Source organism: Leptinotarsa decemlineata, unplaced genomic scaffold (genome assembly GCF_025532065.1).
Source record: "Leptinotarsa decemlineata unplaced genomic scaffold, Ldec_3_MD MMD2_P_RNA_scaffold_6, whole genome shotgun sequence".
Taxonomy (NCBI): Eukaryota; Metazoa; Arthropoda; class Insecta; order Coleoptera; family Chrysomelidae; genus Leptinotarsa; species Leptinotarsa decemlineata.
Genome location: NW_027412533.1, coordinates 12,537,602 through 12,561,747, shown reverse-complemented (window position 1 = coordinate 12,561,747; position 24,146 = coordinate 12,537,602). Strand labels below are relative to the sequence as shown.

Sequence of the window (24,146 nt, the reverse complement as noted above, 5' to 3'; positions counted from 1 at the left end):
ATGTACATAATTATTTATTTTTTCCTTCTTAAAAGTAATTTTGGTACATAAATTCATATAAATTATACACGAATAACGAATAATAAATCTTTTTACAACATATTTACAAATTACTTTGATCTCCAGGTGAGGTTGGTTTTACTAACAGAGAGAGCATGCGAATAGCTGCAGTCAGCTTGATTTTTGCAATATTTTCCAAACTTGCAGAGTTTCGGATGATAAAAAGAACATGTAATATTTGTACATTTTGGAAAGAATTTACAGATCTGGGGTTGTGTTACAGGCAACTTTATGGATAACTTACTCGAAGTAGAAGTAATTCCGATGTGATTATAGGGACAATCTCTTTTTGTGCAACCTGTACCAAACTTACAGTTAGGATGAAAATATATACACTTCTCACCAAATCTACAATTTGGAAACATCTCGCAGTTAGCACTGGGATGCACAAACTCACACTTGTCTCCTTGCCTACAACTTGGCCAGTATTTGCATCTTTCCTTATTTTTAATGGACAACGGTGGACGAGCAATGGGCAGCCGGTCAGGTACATTCAATTTATTAGACACCTGAAAATTGGCTACATTAGAATAATGGAATATAAAATACTAGGGTCTATGAATTTGCTGAAATTTCAGTGAATGCACACTGAAGATCACCCCAAAAAAGTATTGCTCAATATAAATCTCTGTAGAGTTCAATTAATCAGTAATTTGTCATATTACAGTTTACATGCATGTCAGTTCTTAATCTAGATCTATCAACTACTATTAAATTTGTTTTTCTAGAAAAAAACGTATCAATGGTATAGAATTTAATACACGTAAATGTCATTCTATAATTTTTAGTCCCAAACATATTCCTTAAGCATTCTCTTATTCTATAAATCAAGTCCTACTCAATAATGTTGTAGAAATAAAATACTTGGAATTTACTTCTGGACTATTCACTTTCATTTCAACCCAAGATATCAGCCACTGTTAATAAGTCTCTCAAAATGCTTGGCTTCCTAAGAAGATGCGCCTCAGACTTCACTGATATCAAATGCCTAAAAATTCTGTATTGCTCTCTGGTAAGAATTCATCTTAAATTTGTATCCTTAGTATGGAGCCCATCATATGCAAGCCACATCAATATGTTAGAACAAGTTCAGAGAAAATTCCTAGGATTGGTTGCATTTAAAACCAGAATTACCCTGAGGACTACATAAACAAATATCCACAGCTACATTCTCTCAGCGATCTCCAAAACTCCGTAACAGATAGGATGATAAAGACCTGGAATTATTCACTGTCCCTCATTGCTATTCAATACAGTTACATTTTCTCAACTACACGGCAGAACTAATCAGTATGTTTTTAGTTGAGTTTCAGAAGCAGTTGAATACGGGGTGGAATATGTAGTTCCTTAGAACGTTTCTCTGACGGAACGATCAATTCAGTGATATATATCAACACTCCAAAAAGGGGGTCAAACCGCGGACACGTGTTTCTGGCTATTGGCACCATCAGCACGGTGCAGCCAAGTGTAAAGATGTGCAATACTTGTTTGCCGAAAGCAGGAAAAAACACATACGCACGGAGTCAACATCAGGAGCCAACCGCACATTTGTGGTTCCAGTTAGAAGACCTAGAATTCCCAGGCTACATCTAACATGACCACGTAGGCAGCTATAATAGCTACCTGCGTGACATCCGGGTCCAGGTTATATATACAGATAGAGATTTTATCGAGTGTGTATGATACATCCCAGGCTACATCATGTTAGATGTAGCCTGGGATCTCTCAGCGATTCGGTTTTATCTCCTCAATCGTTGCAAAACGCCATCCTTTCGTGGGTATCTTCAATCTTGTGAACAGGAAAAAGTCGCAGGGAGCCAAAACTGGTGAATACGGTGTCTGAGGCATGATTGCCGTGTTGCTTTCAGTAAAAAAATTACGAACAGGCAATGACGAGTGCTTTATCGTGATGCAACAGCCATGAATTGTTTTCCACAATACCAGACGTTTTTGTCGTGTTGCTTCTCGCAAGCGGCGAATAACCTCAAGCTAATATTCTTTATTGACAGTGCGACCGTATGACGAGAGCTCCTAATGCATTATATCACGGCCATCGAAGAAAACAGTGAGCAAAACCTTGACATTCGATCGAACTCTGCGTGCTTTTTTTGGTCTTGGCTTTCCTGGGCTCTTTCAATAGGACGATTGGACTTTGGTTTCAATGTCATAACCATATACCCATGATTCGTTACCAGTTAAGACCTTTTTAAGTAAATTTGGATCGCCGTTGACGTCATTCAACAATTCCTGAGAGATGCTCATACGACAGGTTTTTTGGTCAAAATTCAGCAATTTTGGAACGAATTTCCAAAAAAATTCGCATGGCATAAGCCAATCGATATGCCGACATTCTCAGCAACTTCTCTAATAGTGATTCCACGATTCTGGGGCATTCAGGGCGAGCGTTGTCATTCACATTTTCTCGACCTTCTGTGAAAAGCTTGTTCCACTTGTAAACATTTTTCTGACACAAAGTAAAATCACCTTATGCCACTATCAACATTTCAAATGTTTTTGAGCACTTGAATCCAATTTTTAAACAAAATTTGAAGCAAATTCTTTCATCTTTTTTTTTGATAGCAGAAAATCGCCGAACATGCAAAACATTTCCAACTTTTATGCCTCTCACCAACAAAATAAACATGCTAAACAGCTGAAACTGTAAACATATATTCGAGACTAGTGTACCAACATAAAAAAATCGCTAATCGAATGTACCTAGCCCGCGAAATTTGAACATTCATCTTATATTTTGAACAGATCTGGTATACTTCAATTTCATTGAAACAGTTTTGCAACAGGTACTTATAATTTGTTTGAAGGTGGTTGACAATGTTTTGTGGTGCATTTCATCAGTTGGGACTTTCATTGTCTAATATGATATAAATTGATTTGAAATCCCTGAATGAATCTGTGAAATATTCTTTCGAAACAATTTTATTAAGCAAAAAACTGAATTTACAATGAAATAACATACAAGCAACATACAACAACAATGCAGAACTAGACACTTTCCTGAAGCACATCAACAACGTAAGTCCTTCCATCACTTTCACAATGGAGAAGGAAATCCACAACAAATTACCATTCTTAGACTTATTGGTGAAGAGGACCAACACTAAATGGGAAACATCTGTATTTCGAAAACCCACTAACACAGAACAGTACCTGAACCAGGAATCCAACCACCACCAATCGACTAAGAGAGAAATCATCATGATCTACTAGACCGTGCTTTCGGGCTTTGCAATACAAAGGAAGGTCTCGAAAAGGAACTAGGCATCATGAAACATGACCTTCAACGGAATGGTTACTCCAAAGTGATGGTGGAACAGGCTTTAGCTAGAAGACAGCAAGAGATCCACAAAGAAGAGAAGCCGCCACAACCAGTACTTGTACTTTCCTATATCAGAGGATTGTCGGAAAGGATAAGAAGGATTGGGTACAAGTATAACATCAGAACCTGCTTCAGATCTGGGAACACTATCTGTTGCCGTCTCACGAAAACCAGGCCACCAAACGCGGACTGCGATTCCAAGAATCGTACATCGGTGGAACTAAAAGGCTATTGAAAGTTCGCATTGATGAGCACAAGAAACACACACAGCGAAAAGAAACCAGCAAATCCGGAATAGTAGAGCATGTTTGGACTCATCAACATAACATCAAGCGGGCTCAGGCTGAAATCATCCACAAGGGGGAACACTGGTTTAGGAGAAAATTCAAAGAAGCCGCCTATATGTTGTCCAAAAACGCATTTAGCCAAGCTAGCGTAGAGATACGTAACATATGAAAACCTCTAATCAAGCGGAATACAACCAACTCCCGCCAAACGGTCATCTCCCTCTAAACCCAATGAAGCGGAGAGAGGGAAGAGGGGATAGGTGAAAGCACTCGAATGATCTAGAAATAGTCAGATCTCGGAGGAATAAGTCCAGTTATCACCCGAAGACGATTGTGGATACTAACAATCGAAACGTCGTGACGTATAACTTGGTTTGGAATCTTTTAATTTTATATTTTTAATTTTCATTTCTTGTTGATAATTAAAAAAAAAACATTATTTTTCATCTAGTGTTAACAGTTAATTTTTTTTGTTTTTTTTTTGGTTGTTGCTTGTATGTTATTTTATTATAATTTCAGTTTTTCGCTTAATAAAATTGTTTTCAAATTAATTTATATCATATTAGACAATGGAAGTCCCAACTGATGAAATGCAGATACTTACAATTCTTCTTACGGTCTAATTGACTGGGAGGGAAATGAATAATTAAATTAGATTCAGTAGATTGAAGTGGAATATGGCACACAACAAAATATTAATAATTATCAGAAAAATAAAATGAGAAATATCTCAAATCACTTAAATAGAGTAGTGTTGTAAGAAACAACATTCAGATTTAAATTCTGCATACTCACTTTAGGAGACAATCTATCGAAAACTATTGGTGACGGTGATTTCTTCGGCTCTAATCTCGACTTAATTGAAGGCCTCAAACTAGACACTTTCTTCTCCGATTCCGCTGGTTCTGTAAAATCAATCCATTAACGATGAATATGAATGGTCATTCTAAATACATAACATTGATATTTATTAAAATATAATAAATTGAATTCTACTTATTATACTGGCTTATCGAAATTTAATTTATAACACTTTTACCCGAAGGTGAAAATAATAATTTTCAAATGTGATGAATAAGAGAATATGGATTTGTGCTAGTGACCATGAAATTTGTAGTTTTGAGCTAGGCCTGAAAAAAGATTTCTGCTGGTATGATTGAATTTGATGTATAAAATCAACCACATCGGATAAAAATTGTCCAGCTTCAATACAAAACTGATTACATTTGTTCAGAAAGACAAATTATTTTATCAATAATCACGAATCAAAGAAATGTGGCAAATGTTATGATCACTTCAATAATGAGTATTTCGAAATGTTTGAATTGAATAACTATTTATTTCACAAGAAACATACAATTTGTTTCTAGGAGGAGACTTAACCAATAATAACATAAACAGTAATAAGTTCTACAGTAATACATATCAATGACAGAATACTTTATTAAAATGGGCGATACTCAAATGTTGGAGAGAGGATTAATGGTAAATCAAAAGAATTTTAATTTAACCTGACGTTTCTGTTTTTTATTAAACCATATTCATGGGTGCTGAAAGTATAAAATATCAAGTGGTTATATCACACGTTAAAATGTAAGACCTCGTTAGTCCTTAGCTCGCACAAGTTTCGACTTCTGAGAGTTGTCGTTCGTAGGGGTGCGATACATATATACATGGGAGTTGCCAACGGGGGCAGTTGCCTCCCGTTGTAGCTAGCCACAAAGCGACCAAAGTGTGAGCAATTGACTTCCTGACCTATTAATAAATTCCGCAAATGAATTCACAAGGTTTAATGTATATTGTAGAAAGTATTGAAATATTCAGAATAACATTAAGATTTTGACATCTGTTTTTAACATCACGACTATATCATATTTGCCATTAAACAGTGTAAAAATATGTAGGTAGGAATGGTTGGTGTGTGTGTGTGTGTGTGTGAGTGCGTGCGTGCGTGCATTGCATTTCTTTCTACGACAGCAGTTCACCAGCATTCACGTTAGTTTTGTATAATTTGTATGCGGCATATCTGAAGTAGAAGTTATTATTACGAACATACAATTTTAATTGGTTAAAGGAGAAACAGATTTCAAACAGGTTTTAAACAGATTTACATAATTACACCATTTTCATATGTTTACTTTCAGCACCCACGAATATGGTTTAATAAAAAACAGAAACGTTAGGTTAAATTGAAATACTTTTTATCAACCATTGACCCTCTCTCCACAAGTACATTCTTGAAAATTTGAAATTGCGTCACAAAAACATCAAGACATACTCTCGAATATATTCAGCTTATTGCTCGTTCAATGAAAAATTAAATGGAAGAAAAAATTATATTGACTAATAGGAGCAAAGTATTGATTATCTCAGAAACCTGGATGAATGAAGAGATAGAATGCTGATGGGTAAAATTTGGAACCTCTGGCGTGAAATTAATCTTTCGAAAACATTTTTCCTCACCAGAATAAAAATTAGAAAAAAATCAAATTATCGTCATCGCATGTTGAGAGACATCAGTTTTGTTCTGGAGAGGGAAAAGTGTTTTCAACAGAGATGAAATACTATTGCAATTTCGAAATTTTCAATTCTATTTACTCATCCAGAGTAAAACGAGGAAGAGGTACAGAAAATTTGTGCAGAAAGATATGGAATTTGAAATTACTGATATAGATACAGAAATTTGGTATGTTGCAGTTGAATTAACCGGTTACAAGACAAGACAAGACAATTTATTTTCCACTGAATGTTACAATACAAGTACCATACATTATGGGAATCGTCACTAATAAGTAGGTTATAATAATATTACAATTTCACTTTTTGGTCATAAAATAAAATAAATTAATATAAATAAATAGGTACATGTACACACTTTAAAAATTAATAAATGAAATATAAGTTTATCAATACTAATTAGGATTATTTATTAAAAATTTGAATCAAAAGACTACTGTTTCATGTGGTCCGAGTCAAAATTTTCATTCAAAAACTCCTGAACTGAATAATAGCATTTCTGTACTAAAAACTTTTTTAGATAATTTTTAAATAAACTTGTGCTGAGTTCTCTAAATTTCTTAATTTCACATATTTTATTGTAGCATTTGATTCCTATGTAATTGGGATTCTCCTGTCCGATTGATAATCTAGAGAAACATAAATTGATGGTGTTCTTCTGCCGTGTATTATGATTGTGAACATCCTTTCTTGTTTTGAGAGAGTTATGTTTATTTATGATGTGAACAATTATTGAGTAAATGTACAAGCTTGGTAATGACATAATACCCAGCTCAACAAAGTGGTTTTTACAAGATGTTTTGCTAGATAAATTCAGCATGCACCTTATAATTTTTTTTTTGAGTGATAAATAATTGACCACTATTATGGGCTTTTCCCCAGAAAATCAGACCATATGACAGGCATGACTGAATAAGGCCAAAATATAGTAGTTTCAGTACTTCCATTGACACTGTGTTACGCAAGTTTCTAATAATGAAGCAATATGAGCTCAGTTTTGAGGATGTATGTTCAACATGATCGTTCCATGTGAGTTTTTGATCCAAGTGGACCCCTAAAAATTTTGTACAGGTCGAGTTTTCTAATGATGTTTCTTCAGTTTTAAGTAGTATGCTCTGGTTCACAGTGGCATTTTTTGTATTGAAGTAAACAGCTATTGACTTGTCTATATTCAGAGATATGTTATTATTACCACACCATTGGGTTATGTTTTTGATAGATTCGTCAGCTTTGTCCTGTATTTCCCCCCTTGAGTGTCCAGTGATGATTAAATTAGTGTCATCTGCATAAATAATTGGATAGCTTGTTTTATTTACCTCCATGGGTAGAACAGTTATAAATATATTGAATAAGGTTGGTGACAAACAAGGCCAAAATTTTTGGCCTCCTTTCTACACCCCTTTTGCTTGTAGAGTGGAACATCTCTAGAGAACTTCAATTGTTCAGGGTATTTACCTTCATAAAAGCTTCTATTTATTAAAATACTTAGTGGATGTGATAAAATGTCACCAACAGCCTTCATGACATTTCCTGGTACATTATCTATACCCGGTGTTTTTTTGGTGCAAACTTTTAATATAGTCTTATGTATTTCTTCAGGATCGGTAGGGTATAAATAAAATGAGTGGAGCCGGGATTTAATTTTTAGGGTATGGTTTAAATTTTCTGAACCTTTGTTTTTGTTTTGTTCTATGAAATATGTGTTAAAGAAGTTAGTTATATCCTTATCATTTCTTAAGACTGCACCCTCAGTGTTTATCATTTCAGTTATTTTATCCTTGTTTTCCTTATATGTGTTTTCTTTTATTATATTCCAGCATTCCCGATTCATGTTGTTGGAGTTCAGTATTCTATCGTCATTAAAGGTTCTTTTTGCTATATTAACTTGATTTTCATAATATTTCTTTAAACATTTATATCTTAATGTATAACTATCATTATCAAGTCTTTTTGCCGTTTCTGCTGTTTCCCTAACCAGTTCTGAGAGTTCTTTAATTTTTGGGGTGAACCAATGGTTTTTATTTTTTCTTTTATTGTTACGAAGTTGTTTTGTTGGAAATGATAACTCAAACAGATCAAGGAATTTATTGTAAAACAGTGAGAAGGCTTCTTGACAGTCTGCTTCTTCATCTAATAATTTGTTCCAATCTACAGGCAACACACCTTGTCTGAAATTTTGGATATTATCGGTACTGAATATTCTACCCGTTGTAATAAAGTAATCACTTTTCTGGTTAATATTAAAAGATAATAGCTGATATGTATGATCCGATATTTCTGTGTCAATTACCTGTGCCGAGTAGTTTGCAACATTAGTAAAGATATTGTCAATGCACGTTTTACTGAATTTTGTAATACGCGTAGGGACGTTAAATGTTTCTTTTAGATTATACTCATTAAATGAATTGAGCAGCATTTTCTTGTTTGAGCGAGAAGAAAGGAGATCCACATTCATATCACCACATATCAGATTAGAATAATTTTTAAAAAAAATATTATTTATGAAATCATTTAATTTGTTCATGAAAAGATTAAAATCAGAATTAGGTGATCTATATATTGCACATATTATGGTTTTTCCTATATGAGGTACTTTAACTTCTGTACAACATACTTCAAAAAGTTTTTCAGTACATACTTTGCTAAAATCAAGTTTTCGAAATGTTAGATCTTTTTTTGCGAGTTTACATACACCACCATGGTTGAATTCTTTTCGACAATATGAGTTTATTATCCTGTAGTTACCAAAGCTTAGGTTCTCCATTACTGTTTTGTACCATGTTTCAGATATACATAGAATATCCACATCATGTTTATCGAGTAGTATTTCCAGCCTGGGAATTTTTCCTGTTAGTCCCTGTATATTGATATTCATCACGGTGAAGAAGTTTTGCTCCTGAGGGCTGAGATTTGGTGATAGTTTTGCACAAGATCTCTGCCTCCCTATGGGATTTTTCCTTATAAAAAAGTAGCTGGACGATTTGTGTTGTCCTCAGTAAGATTTTCTTCGTTGCAAGATTTATCATTCAGAAGGTGTCGCCCTAGGTTGAAGTTGAATCTATTGAACAGTATTTTTTTCGGCCAGAAGCTGATCTCGTACACTTGTTGCTTGAATTGTGGTTCTACTCCTATTATGAATGATTGAATATCAGTTCGGCTGTTTCGAGTTGTCAATTTTTTAACACTCTTACTATTAGATTTAGTGCATTCTTCAATGTATTTTTTTATATTTTCTGGTTCCATTGCATCTGGAACTCTGGATATAAATAACCATATTTTCCTATCCGGGTTTTCACGTCCATATAGGTCATTATTTCCATCTCCATTTCCTGTTCTATATTTATTTTTTCACCTTTTTACTTCTACGAAATCATCATTACTGTCTTCTTCAACTACGTCACTAGTTAAGTATATAACTTCAAGTTTTTTTCTGGTTTGTATCTGCATGATATCATAATTGATTTGATCAGCCTGTATTTTCGCTCCGTCCTGTATATTGGACTTTCCTGACGTTAAAGACCTTACATGGTTTTTGTGTTTGATTTCAGTGCTTGTCCCCGCATATTTTTTATTGGGACAGTCCTGGTCTTCTGACTGTTCATTTTTTGTGGTCTTACTTTGTTGGGTGTTTTTTACTGTAGATCTTACTAGATTTGGTTTGTTTTGTATTTCGATTTGTTTTAATTTATTTTCCAAATATGTAATTTTTTCATTTTGCATCACTATAATTGATTCTTTGTCAGTTATAATTACGTCTTTGTCTTGAATGATTTGTCTTAGGAGTTTGTTTTCTTCTCTGAGGAAATCCTCTTCTGTTAGAATTATGTTCGCCATTGATTGTTCCATTTCATGTTTACATTCGGATTTTTTCAAATCTCTTGCTTGTTTCAAACATGCAGGATGAAACCATTCTCTACATTTGTCACATGTCACTTTGTTAACAACTTTTTTTTGGCAATGTTTACATATATAATCTGCTTTTTTGTGAAGAGCACTTGCACACATCTGGTCACTTTCCGCCTTATTATATATTAAAATGTTTGAAAAGCTTTATTATCTAAAAAAAATGTGAGAAATTTCTTGAAAGTTTTAGGTGAAAAACTTTAAAAAAATAGATTCTGAATTGGATTGTTTCATTTTTGTAGACATGAATACCAATATTTTGAAATGATGAACAAATTAACTCTTTTCCCAATATATGCCTTTCGAATGGTTTCACTATTAATAATGATAGTGTGAATATAAACAAATTACACGAACCAAATAATATAACAAAATATTAGTTATTTGAAAATTTTTCTAGTGGAAATTAATAAAAATAGATGATTTCCAACTATATCTGAATTAATGAAACTCTCTGATAAATTTCAATATAAAAATATGCAATACTGGTGTTCCATTACACATAATAATAATACATGACAGAATGGTGCTGGATACAGCCTGTAAAGTCGTCAGGAGTTCGGATCCCCTTTTCTGCCTGGTTCGTGACTGTGAGAGAGCAGGAACTGGAGCATTTCTCTTTAGGGCAGCTGCTCGAGCAGCTGAAACTCGGTATAGTTTTCGACAGTGAACGAGGTGACCACCCACAACTCTGTTATCGAGTTGAAACCTTTCAGCAAAAAGCTCAGATAAAAGCCGCAGAGATCACCTTACTTCTGCGGAAACACAAGGATAAGCCAATGCATGGGGTCTTCTTCAATAACATTGTAGACCTTGGCTTATCAAAGCGCCTGACCTTCACTTTTCTCAGGTCGAGTGGGCTGAAGTCGGAAACTGAGGGTTTCATCATGGCTTGCCAGGATGATGTCTTCAACACCTCAGTCTACCGCAGTCGCGTGATGGGTATAGAGGTTCCTGACACAAGGTGTAGGGCCTGCCGCGAGGCGCCCGAGACCCTAATGCAATTGCTATCAGCATGTCCAGCATATGCGGTCTCGGCCTATATCCATCGACATAACGCGTCCCTAAGAGTGCTATATTACCATCTACGGCACTCTTATAGTATTGACGAGACACCGGTGTTGCCCTACGCTCCGGGGAATATTGAATCCGTTGTGGGGAACGAGAAGTGCCGAATTTATTCCAGCTCCTGGCGAGACGAATATCGTCAGAAAAGAGGAGAAAAAACGGATAAAATATCGAGATTTTCTCTTCAAATGATGTCCTCTCTACTCTCGAATCTTAAAATCATACCGGCTTGCCGCACTAAGATTTCTGCCTTAGCCGCACAGATGCAGAAGGCCGTCATTCTTGGCTCACTGCGCTTGCTCAGGGCACATGATTCTCGGATCCAATGATCACTTACCCCACGGTGTGGGGAAGTGGTCATTGGTTAATAATGCTGGCGCGCCCTCCCGAATGTATCGAGGCTTCGGGGGATAGGGCCTGACCAGCTCACACTACGATAATAATAATAATAATAATAATAATGGGATTACTTTTATTTTAATAAAAAGATCATATATTTCTGGAAATACATTGTATATATTTATTCCATTATTTGAAATAAATAGATTTCCAAAATTTTCAAATATTAACTATGATAATAATTCATCTGACCATTTTTGGTACATATAGTGAGTCAAAAATATAAAAAACACATAAATAGGCAATAAGAAAAAAAATCAAGTTATAGACATGAAATTCAGATAAATAAAAACTTTAGACTAGCATAAATAATCATTCAAGTATTCCTGGTAGCTATAGTAGCATTTTTCAATAAGAACAGATTTGGACGGTTTATAAAACACATCATGAGATTTAGATCCCTTAATCAAAATTGGCAGTTTATTGCAAAAGGTAATGAAATAATGAAGGAGCAATTTTTCAAATTTAACTGGTTAATAAATTCTCTCGAAATTTCATATAAATTTGTTCTGAACATAAGGAATTAACTTGCCTGGTTCCAAATTTCAGATTAGATATCTTTCATATCTAAATGTTTAAGACAGCAGATTTGTGATTTGTATACTTAAATAATGTCTAGGTTTGTGTACATTTAATTTTGGTGCTGAAAATGGCATACATTAGTAACAAAATGAATTTATTATAAAGATAAATTTAGAAATCCTTCACCAAAATCTGTGAGAAGCAAACAATGAAATCAAATGTGAAAATTAACATAAAATACATTTCAGTGAATATATGTATGCATGTGAGTATGCATTTATATATGTATATGATAATCATTTTTGAGACTCAAAGTATATTCAATCATCAATTTTTTTTGGTGTTCTGTTTGTACTTATTTTATAGTTTTGAATAGTTTTTTCCACTACATGTACCTTTTTTAGGAAAATAAATCGTTATTATTAAATGTTGCTCTTAATCTGTTTACTGCCTTACCCAGCCTAGAAGAATATAAAATAAAATCGAAAATTTCTTCTATTTATTTCATGAGAAAGAAAAACTTTATCAGGAAATCTTATGGCTTTTGATGAATTAGTGAAAAAATGGTAAAATTATTGTGATCAGAACTTTCATTGTGATAAATTGTGTTTAAGTTGATAAATTTGATGTTTCCCAAAATAAAACCAAAAGTATCTTCAGTATATTTGAAGAAATAGAAGAACTTTGTACCCACATTTAGTTGAAGTAAAAAATAATTGCTCTCTTATGATATTAGATTTAGTTAGATTAGTTATTTAGCTCTATAGACAAAAATATCTAGATAAAACTGTTTTTACTTAAAACAGTGAAATTTGTTTGCCGCCAATATTCTATAAATATTCCGAAATTATATAATTTTTTTTATAAACCACATATAAATGTTACCAACCTTCAAGAGAATTTCTAGATGAAGGTACATATTTTGGAGTTTCCTTCACTACGTTTTTTAATGGTTTTGGTGTATACATTTCTCTCTCTTCTTCATCATCGCTGCTGGTCTGTGAGACCTTCTCCAGAATCTTATTCCTGAGTTTGACTTTTTCACTGTGTGACAATTTTCGAGCTATCGGAACATCCTCATCTTCTATTACAAGTCTTCGTTTGAGAGCCTGTAACAAAAAAAAACATATTTAAATATGTGTCATTAGTGAATCTTCACTTCCTTTTCGTAAGTTATTCCTGTTTCAAATTTTTCATGAACCTCAGAGTATGTTTTGGAATTTTGAAAACTCTAATTTCGCCCCTAATGATAATACAATATCAGACACGCGAGTAGTTTCTTACAAAAAGGATCAATTTGAGCACCATATTTTAGATACTTATGTTGATTTAGATCAAAGTAATAAATACTAAGGTATTTAAAAAGTATTGTTGATTTTGAAAATTCAGCTGCTTCTTTCATAGATGATCTAGAAATGTCCTGAAATTCAAAATATAATTTGCGCTGAAAAACAATCTATTGTCATCTACATAGTTCATTATTGTATTTTCTGGATGTGTTTAACTTGTCAAGACTACACTGTAGTAAATGGACTTTCGAGAATGTGCTGAAAGCAAGGACGGATTATTCTAGGGAATATAACAGTGCTTATTTAAGCATGTTAAGTTGCTGGGATAGAACAGTTCATGTCATCGGCAATAGCAAGTGAGAAGAAACTCAGTAGTATATAAAGTATGGTTTTTGCTTTCCCACATTTTTTTGTACGAAAATGGAGAAATAGAAAGCCAAAACCTTTTTTCCCAAAAATGAATCTCTCCCAAAAATATACCCCTCTCAATTTAATAAATATCTGATCTGATTGAAATCAAGTTATATTATTTCTATGAAATATTACCTGCCGAATGCCGCTATTTGTAGCTTGCGCAACACTTTTTTGAGCTTCAGCTACAGCTTTGAGCAGTAGATTCTTATTTGGTTGCTGCATATTAGAGGGCAATCTCCTAGGTTTAACTTGTACCATACTTCTCACTTCTCTTGTTTTCAGTTCGTCTTCCAATTCGAGTTCTTTAGATTCTTTTTGTGGTACGTGTATTTTTGACATCACACAAAGTCTACCAAGTATATTCTGGAACACAAATCAAATGAAATATGATATAGTTATATATGAAACCAATGTTTCTAAAACTAACCCTGTTTTCGGATTTTCTTGACTTGACTTTTTGATATTCTGGTGAGTACCTCCTGCTAGATATTCTTTTTTTCCCAGAATGTCTCTCCTCGCGCCTCTCTTTGTCACTTTTTTTATCTCCTCTTCTTACAGAGAAGTCTTCTTCCTCATTAGAACTTGGTTCTCCGGAACGTTTGGGAAAATGTTGTTCTTGTCTTCTGTATTCTGAAGTATGTTGTTTCAGATCTGCCTCATCATTCGAAGGTTTTTTTCCTAATCTATCTAATATTGATATTCTTTTTGGAGGAGGGTCCTCATCAAAAGTGATAGGTGTATGCCTCCTGATTTTTTCAGGAGTGAAGCTAAAGTCCATATTCTCTTGGGTATCAGCAATTCGCTGCTCATTACCAACTTCTGCTTCAGATTCATTTGTACTTTCTAGTTCAACTATTCTATGATTTTCTGAACTGGTACCTTGAGGCTGAAGTGATTCGTTTTCCAATGTATCTGGAAAAAGTAAAATAAGTGAAAAAAATAGTAAAATTCATTAACAAGAAAAAACTGTCGGCGCGTTGGGTGCCGCGTTTGCTCACGTTAGACCAAAAACGTGTTCGAATGAACATTTCCAACGCTCTTTTAGCGCAGTTCAGGGGCAATAAATCTGAATTTTGCCACCATAGATGAAACTTAGATACACCATTATACGCCTGAAACAAAAATACAGTCCAAACAGTGGACTGCGAAGGGGTAACAGGCTCCAAAAAAAGCAAAAACTGTTTTATTGGGTGGGAAAGTTATGGCGACTATTTTTTGGGATAGTCATGGATCTATTTTAATCAACTATCTTCAAAAAGGAAAAACCATTACAGGAGCATACTACGCATAATTACTAAACAAGCTGAAGGCAAAACTTGCGGAAAAACAGCCACATTTGCAGAAAAAGAAAATCCTGTTTCACCACGACAATGCACGATTTCACACCTCAGCGCTTGCCTTACTAATAATAATAATACTATATTTATATAAATACAATATACAGGACAGGAAACTGTCAACACAATAAAATAAAGATACTGGAATCAATGTAGTCGCCGCGGAGCGCCAATTAATTTTTATTGTTGTTTTTATTTTCATAAAGATACAAATACAAATAAAAATTAAATGAGGTGATAATAAAACAAGTACACCAGATATAGCCCCAAGCGACTTCTTTTTATTCCCTCATCTAAACATTGCGCCCGGACAGATTTTCTTCAAATGAAGAGGCAATCACCTTCGTGAACAATTATTTTGCAGAAAAAAAAACGCCGAGTACTATTTGGACGGGTTACAGAGATGGAAGCATCGCTGGGAGAAGTGTATAGAGTTGAAATATAAAAAAGATCTGGAAAAATGGCTTGTATCTTTGTTAGATAGTCAATTTTTCAGATAACCCTCCCATATTATTTCTTTAGTTCATGAAGTTTGATAGAAGAATGCAAAAATCATACCAGTAAATAAAAAAGGGGCAAAAATGAGTTTGGCAACTACATGCATATCTCATTGTTGCCAGTGTTCTCTTATATTCTGGAAATCAATATGGATTTCTACCAAGCAAATCAACAGAAAATTCAATTTACCAGATCCTGAAGTTTGTGGTAGATCAGATTGATAGAGGGGAAATATTAACTGCCATATGTTTAATCTTATAAGGGTCTTTGATTCACTCGATCATAGTATTCTCCTAAAATACCGTTAGAGGTGTAGCACTGCAGCTGCAGCTCACATAAGGGTCCCCCAAGGATCTATTCTTGGACCATTGTTTTTCATATTATATGTAAAGGATCCGTCTGAAAATCTGACAACACTAGCTGTTTTATTCGTAGATGACACATCATGTGTAGTATATTAGATGAAAATATTGGAAATTTTTTCAAATAAGGCAAAGAAGGTAGCTAACGAAACGCCGAACTAGTGTGATAAACGGTCTCTGCTAAATATTTATAGCATCACAGTAACGTGAACATCATATCACTGATACAATCAAGAAATTGAATAGAATATGGTCTGGTTGAAAAAAACGACATCACCAGAAGATGGCAAATAAGACTTTGCCGAAACGTTGTGAATATATATATATATATATATATATATATATATATATATATATATATATATATATATATATATATATATATATACCGGGTGTCAACGAATCTATTAGACAAGTCATAATTTCTAGACTATTAGGAGAATTGAAATGAGATTTGGTATAGTTGAATGGTATGTGGAGAGGAATGTTTTCACATATTTTTCACTTTCCGGTCACTTCCGGTTTCAGCGGAAATGGCTCCGGTTCTGAATTTTTAAATGGAACACCCTGTATATTGTAACATTTTTGGATTTCTGAGACAATTCTGGATCAGAAACTGACATTTCCGGAAGTTTTTCAGCCTACTTGATTTTTTCAGAGTCACTTTTAAAATTGCATCTAGGTGGCCATGATCGGACGTAAACTAATCTATGGACCTCAGGTGATATCAGAAAATTGCAATAGCGGAGTTTTAGTGACTAGTGTGTTGAATATGAATGAGACAAGTTTACAAAATAACATTTTCGTGTCTAACTACTATTTTTCAAATGGCGACCATTTTTTGACAAGCAATTTCCGAAAAAAGGATTTTTTGACGAATCTAACGTTACTAATTTATTTGCGATTGGATCAACAAATTTAACAAATTTAACTAATAATTTCAGCGATGCACTTAGATTTTTTGCAATATCCTAAGTTCTTGAAAATTCCACTATAGTAAATTTTCAAAGTGCATCCCTCCTTGTTCAAGACACATTTCAGCTCGTTCAATTGTTTCTCTCAACACGTTTTGTAACATTTGAGGCGATATACTTCTAAATGCCTGTTGAATCCTTTCTTCTAAGATTTCGAGAGTGGCTGGGGCTGTTGCATAGTAGACCCTTTCTTTTACATATCCCCAAATGAAGAAATCTAACACAGTCAGATCCGGTGAGCGGGCAGGCCACTGTACTGGACCGTTGGTTGCAATAACTCTATTATTAAAATGCTCTATTAAAAAATCAAGTACGTCTCTGCTATTATGGGGTGGTGCTCCATCTTGCTGGAAGTAAATTTGCCGTAAAACTTCTAAAGGCATTTCATTAAGATGATCCTCGATTTCATTTTGAAGAAAACCCAAGTATCTAACCCCTGTTAACTGACCTTGAAACAATAATGGACCAATTATTCTGTTTCCAACGATACCAGCCCAGACATTGACGCCAAACCTTTCTTGAAAATTGCCCTCTCTCATTGCATGTTGATTTTGTTGGGCCCAGTACCGACAATTCTGCTTATTAAACATGCCATTATTTGTAAACCGTGATTCGTCGGAAAATAGAATGAAGTTGATAAAATTTGGGTTAACTCTATGATTTTGAAGCAACCAATCACAAAATACTACTCTTCTATTGCCGTCGTCAGCATACAAATGTTGATGTAACTGATATTTAAATGCTCGATATCCGTGCTTTTTCAGTATTTTTCTTGCTGATTCGTGACTTATCTGCATTTCTCTACTAATTTCTCTTAAAGAAACCGTTTTGTCAACTTCTACCATAGCAAGAACGTTAATCTCAGTCTCCTCATTTATGACAAACCTCTGTTCTGCATCTCGATTTCCCTCTTGCCTAAAACGACTCTCAACATAGGGAAAATACTGATGAGATGGGTGTTGCCGATTGGGATATCTCTGAGCATACAACTCAGCAGCTTTCCTTGAATTTCTGTGGCATTCTCCAAACAATAACAACATATCCACTTTTTCACTTTGAGTATACATTATTTCGACGAAAAATTGAACTAAAATTAACGAAAATCAAGAGAAACTTCTACTTTCTGCTCATAAAGCTTTTGTCACTGTCATAACCTAGGTGAGCGTTTTGTTCTCCAAAGTGGACTTGATGGAAATAACCGCAAAATATTATGCATCATTCCTATCCATGGCACCCTTGACAAAAGTAAATGAATTTGTATCGAGTATTTTCCTCAGTAATATTTAATTTATGTTCTTATTTGTAATCCAATCGCAAATAAATTAGTATCGTTAGATTTGTCAAAAAATCCTTTTTTCGGAAAGTGCTTGTCAAAAAATGGTCGCCATTTGAAAAATGATAGTTAGACACGAAAATGTTATTTTGTAAACTTGTCTCATTCATATTCAACACACTAGTCACTAAAACTCCGCTATTGCAATTTTCTGATATCACCTGAGGTCCATAGATTAGTTTACGTCCGATCATGGCCACCTAGATGCAATTTTAAAAGTGACTCTGAAAAAATCAAGTAGGCTGAAAAACTTCCGGAAATGTCAGTTTCTGATCCAGAATTGTCTCAGAAATCCAAAAATGTTACAATATACAGGGTGTTCCATTTAAAAATTCAGAACCGGAGCCATTTCCGCTGAAACCGGAAGTGACCGGAAAGTGAAAAATATGTGAAAACTCTCCTCTCCACATACCATTTATCTGTACCAAATCTCGTTTTGATACACCTAATAGTCTAGAAGTTATGACTTGTCTAATAGATTCGTTGACACCCGGTATATATATATATATATATATATATATATATATATATATATATATATATATATATATATATATATATATATATATATATATATATATATATATATATATATATATATATATATTATATATATATATATATATATATATATATATATATATATATATATATATATATATATATATATATATATATATATATATATATATATATATATATATATATATATATATATATATATATATATATATATATATATATATATATATATATAGAGGAGAAGGTAATCGTTGCTGACTAGTTAGGAATGGAACCAACAAATAATGGGGCTGAGCAGCAAATGAAAGAGTACTCTTTAAAGTTTGTCCAAGCTTTCGGAAATTTAATAAATTGTTTCCATCATCAGGGATGAACTTTTTTGAGGATGTTTCATACGGTGGTCATGTAAAATATTGGACACAACATGATGGATGAACATTGATACAATACATTTATAAAACTGGTTAAAGGATGTCTAATATTGGATAAAATATTTGTGAAAAACGTTACAGTTTAAAATTATTTTGAAGGAAGAATAATGTCACATGTCGAAATTTCACAAAACCTTTTCTATATATATATATATATATATATATATATATATATATATATATATATATATATATATATATATATATATATATATATATATATATATATATATATACAGGGTCCTGCAACAGTGGCGCGATGTTCCATATCTCAATTTAGGAAACAGATACGGATCTAAATTTCTATAATATTACCTCATTGATATCTAGCATGACAGGTTTTTTTTCCAATATTCGTCGCTCAGAATATTTGAGATTATAAAGTTGTGCCAAGTCCAATTGAATTTTTTTTTGGTCAAATATTCTACATTGGTAACTCTTTCAAACGATATATCTGAAATCTACCTGTGATATACAGGGTATGAAAAACCGCTTACCACATATTGTAAATAAAAATTTGCAGAATCTTTCTTATTTTAAATGGAACACCATGTATATTATTGATCCATTAGGAGCGCCAACGAAACCTCTACAAATTTCATCCAGTATTTCCTATGGCTAGGTTCAATCGTTTTTCTTAAATAAGCAATTTTTTCGAAAAATTGTAGTTCTTTCTATTTCTACGCCAGAAACTCAATGTCCATTTGACCACTGATTTCAATTTGGTACATTATAGCGTGTCCAAACAAACATTTTTCTAAATGGAAAATTATTTTTTTCATTGGATGCAGAATTTTTCCCAGAAATCGTGCAATATCAAACCAAACAAGATTAAATGAAAAAACATTATGAATATTACTAATTTTTTTTCATGTTATGGTGTATATTCATGAATTCAAGGCTTAAGTTCTAGATATTTAAATTTGTCAACTGACAAACTACAACACTAAAAAAGAAAGAGTTTAATGAAGGTTGATAATGAAACTTTTATAAAATATGTTCAACATGTCTTCCATTTTTTTAAATGCAGAGCTGAAGTCTATGTTTGGAGGACTGTTCTATCCTGCGCAAGATAGCTGGTTAATGCTGCCAAAAGCATTCGTTATTCTAAGTCGCATATTTTCTGAAGAAGCTGGTGGCTCGACGTAAAACATATTTTTTATGTATCCCCATAAAAAAAAATCCAGTTTTGTTAAATCTGGTGAAGTAGCGCGCCACCGTACAGGCCCATTCCGTCCTATACATTTATTGGGAAATACTTCATTTAGATGATCTCTAACTTCTGCCGAATAGTGAGCAGGTGCACATACATTGTTCCATTCATATGTTCCTGAAAAAAGTATGGACCAATTACATATTCTCCAATGATGCCTCCCCAGACATTTATCGACCACCTATGTTGATAGTCCACCTGTCTCAATAAGTGGGGATTTTCTGTTGAATAATAATGGTAATTATGTCGATTCACAAATCCATTTTTATGGAATGTCAATTCATCCGACCATAAAATGTTATTGAAAAAATATTCGTTTCGACGAATTTTTCCCATGGCCCAATTGCAAAATCTCACTCTTTTCTCAAAATCGGCATTCAGTAGTATGAGATGGATGAAAGCGACGTTTCTTTAAAACTCGTTGCACTGATCTCTCACTTATATCCACTATTTCACCAATTTGTCGTTGATCTTCTTCAACAGCAAGAAGAACTTGCAATTCATTATCTTCATTAGTAGCTGGCTTGATGCGCTCATGTTTAGAATAATAGATACATCCAGTTTCAACAAATCGTTTTATTTTATTTTATTCGCTGAAGGTTGTTTTAGGCCAAAAAATATGGCACAAATTTCGAGATTATTGAAATTATTGTAATTATTCAAGAACGTACATTTTGCGCTGTAATTCAAAACTTGTTTATCTAGCAACAGGTGATTTTAGGCATGGGGCTATATTTTAAGGAAAGGCTTGGACAAAAAATATGCATCAAATAAAGAAATTGCAAGGTGTTCTATTTAGAGAATAAATGTGTTATAAACATAACATATATCTCGATCACAGCCGTCACATATGGATTTCACAGTAAAAAAATCATTGATATTATGGCGATACAATGGAGAATTGTCATTTTTAGAAGAAAAAAATAAGAAAAACTATAGGACACGCTATAATGTACAAAATTGAAACAAGTTATCTTTCGTACATTTTTATCAGTCGTTAAATGGATTTCGCTTTGAAAAAAGTCTTTCATCGAGTTTATGGCGTAGAAATAGGAAGAACAACCATTTTTCGAATAAAATGCGTTTTTAAGAAAAACTATTGAACCTAGCCATAGGGAATACTTGATGAAATTTGTAGAGGTTTCGTTGGCGCTCCTTATGGATCAATAATATACAGGGTGTTGCATTTAAAATAAGGAAGATTCTGCTAATTTTTATTTACAATATGTGGCAAGCGGTTTTTCATACCCTGTAATCACAGGTAGATTTCAGATATAGCGTTTGAGAGAGTTACCAATGTAGAATATTTGACCAAAAAAATAATTCAATTGGACTTGGTACAACTATATAATTTCAAATATTCTGAGTGATGAATATTGGAAAAAAAACTGTCATGCTAGATATCTCGAAAACCGTCAATATTTTCGAAGTGAAGATATACATAAAGTGTCTTTTATTTTCTATGTAGAAACCGAAAAAACGATAAAAAAATATAGGTTGCCATTTGAGAAAACACAGTTGGGATACGCATATATACAAACACACACACACACACCTCATCTGGCACTCCTCAAACTGCTGAGGAGTGCCAGATGATGACAGTACTACCAACTGTCGAAAGCGCTCGCAGATAATTATTAGAAGATATAAAGCTTCAAATCCTTTTTGTAGAACTTAATATTGATATATATATATATATATATATATATATATATATATATATATATATATATATATATATATATATATATATAATTTTATTTTTATTTACTGATTTTCATTTTTTGTTCAATTGTTCTATTTTTACTTGTCGAAAGCGCTCGCAGATAATTATTAGAAGATATAAAGCTTCAAATCCTTTTTGTAGAACTTAATATTGATATATATATATATATATATATATATATATATATAATTTTATTTTTATTTACTGATTTTCATTTTTTGTTCAATTGTTCTATTTTTACTTGTATTTCATTTCACTATTGATTCATTTCAGGTTTTTTGTTTAATATAATTGTTATTTTCAGCTATCCATTTTTTATTCTTCTTTTTTTTTATTAGTTCCTTCAGGGATTTCAAATCATTTTATATAATATCAGACAATGGAAGTTCAAACTAATGAAATTCATCATGAGACATTGTCAATCACCTTCAAACAATTATTATTAATATTATAGATTATGTGGGTTATTTGGTCTGACCAATTAAAGCAAAGGTTAAGTTGTTGACCTTTGTTTTGTGTGTTGTTACAAAGTTTAAAGTTATCAAAAATCTCCTTATGAAAATGTAATTAATTTGGATAAAAATTGAATAAGTCAGGCTGGATTAGGAGGATACTGCAAAATATAACAGTATCATTGATTCTATGTCAACAGATAAATGCTCCTTCAAATTTGAATAGTGTTTTTGTACTTTTACAATACATACAGAACAAACGACCATCAAGAATCTGTACTTGTTCTAGTGTGTGAAAACTGGAAGAGGTTCCAATTCTATGTTATACATAAAATTTTGCAGAAGAAGAAATTTTTTATAATTGTCTAGCCATGGTTTTCTCAAAGCCGTTTTTAGGAGGCACAGGTACCAGAGTATTTCAAGAACAATACTCATTTCACTGTAATCCACCATCAATATGATGTTAAAATTGAGTATAGTATGTATGTATATGTCATTAGAAACTTTACTAAAAAAATTATGAATTTTTTATCTTTTATACGTATTTTAAAAATTGTTGTAAGCAATTGACCATATTCACGAAAAAATGTCAATACACATCTGTTTTTGTGACTAATTAAAATTACAACAAGATTTGTCAGCGCAGAAACGTAAAATCGTTTTGTGTCGAAAGACTCCGCCCACTTAAGTCATATTTCGCCAATGTACTATTGATATTAGTTTGTGTGACTCAACTTGGTTGGCGCGTACTTTATCAAAGGATTCGAAAGGGTATGATTCGCAAGTACGGAGTCACAACGGAGATAAAACGAGGTACCAGGCAAAGAGTTGATAGTCATTCGTAGTAGAATCGTTCGAATAATATACGTATGTATTATATTTTGTTGATTGTTGCGAGCTATTTTCATTGAATATTATAGCAAATGATAGAGTGTTATTCTAATCTTTTACGAGTCAGAAGTTGGATAGTGATCTACGTGAGAAATGGTGGTGAAGCCGAGAGATTGAGGAAAGACCGAAAGTTCATAATGCCGAAAGAAAAAGAAAACAAGGGACCGAGGGGTTCCATCTCATCATCCAGTGATTCTTTATCATCCTCATCCTCATCGAAAGTAAGGAAGTTGAAAACAATACAAAGAAAACTGAACAAAAGAACCGTGTCAGTTGCAGAGATGACGCTTGCATAAATTTCATCGTCCTAAACGTTTGTCCTTATGGCAAACATCAGTTCAAAGGGTAAGGGAGCCAGGCTCCAACCTGATTGAAATCAAGACGACGTGCAGGTATAATGAATCTTGTATTTTCTTCATTACTTGGCGTATTGCAGCTTTTTTGGATGAAGAATGTATGGGTTATGATATGTATTTTTGACTTCTTGGTCAATCTTTCTTATACAGCTGAAAACCATGTGTGAAACAAAGCTGTTGTAAAAAAACCCAAAAGCCTACCAATCTTTGCCATCACACTAGCGCTAATATCTGTGTCTAAAGTCTAGACCAAAA

General features: G+C 33.2%; 1 protein-coding gene across 1 annotated transcript in view; it reads right to left on the bottom strand.

Moving 5' to 3' along the window:
* Positions 1 to 24,146, bottom strand: part of Nab2 (Nuclear polyadenosine RNA-binding 2) — a 38,574-nt gene continuing 14,428 nt past the window's right edge. Inside the window, exons 5-9 of the mRNA XM_023157632.2 lie at positions 14,224 to 14,708; positions 13,929 to 14,159; positions 12,983 to 13,202; positions 4,480 to 4,589; positions 1 to 569 (exon numbers count right to left, since the gene is read on the bottom strand). Coding sequence (XP_023013400.2) covers positions 111 to 569; positions 4,480 to 4,589; positions 12,983 to 13,202; positions 13,929 to 14,159; positions 14,224 to 14,708 — 1,505 coding nt within the window. The 3' untranslated portion in view covers positions 1 to 110. The remainder of the gene's footprint in view (positions 570 to 4,479; positions 4,590 to 12,982; positions 13,203 to 13,928; positions 14,160 to 14,223; positions 14,709 to 24,146) is intronic.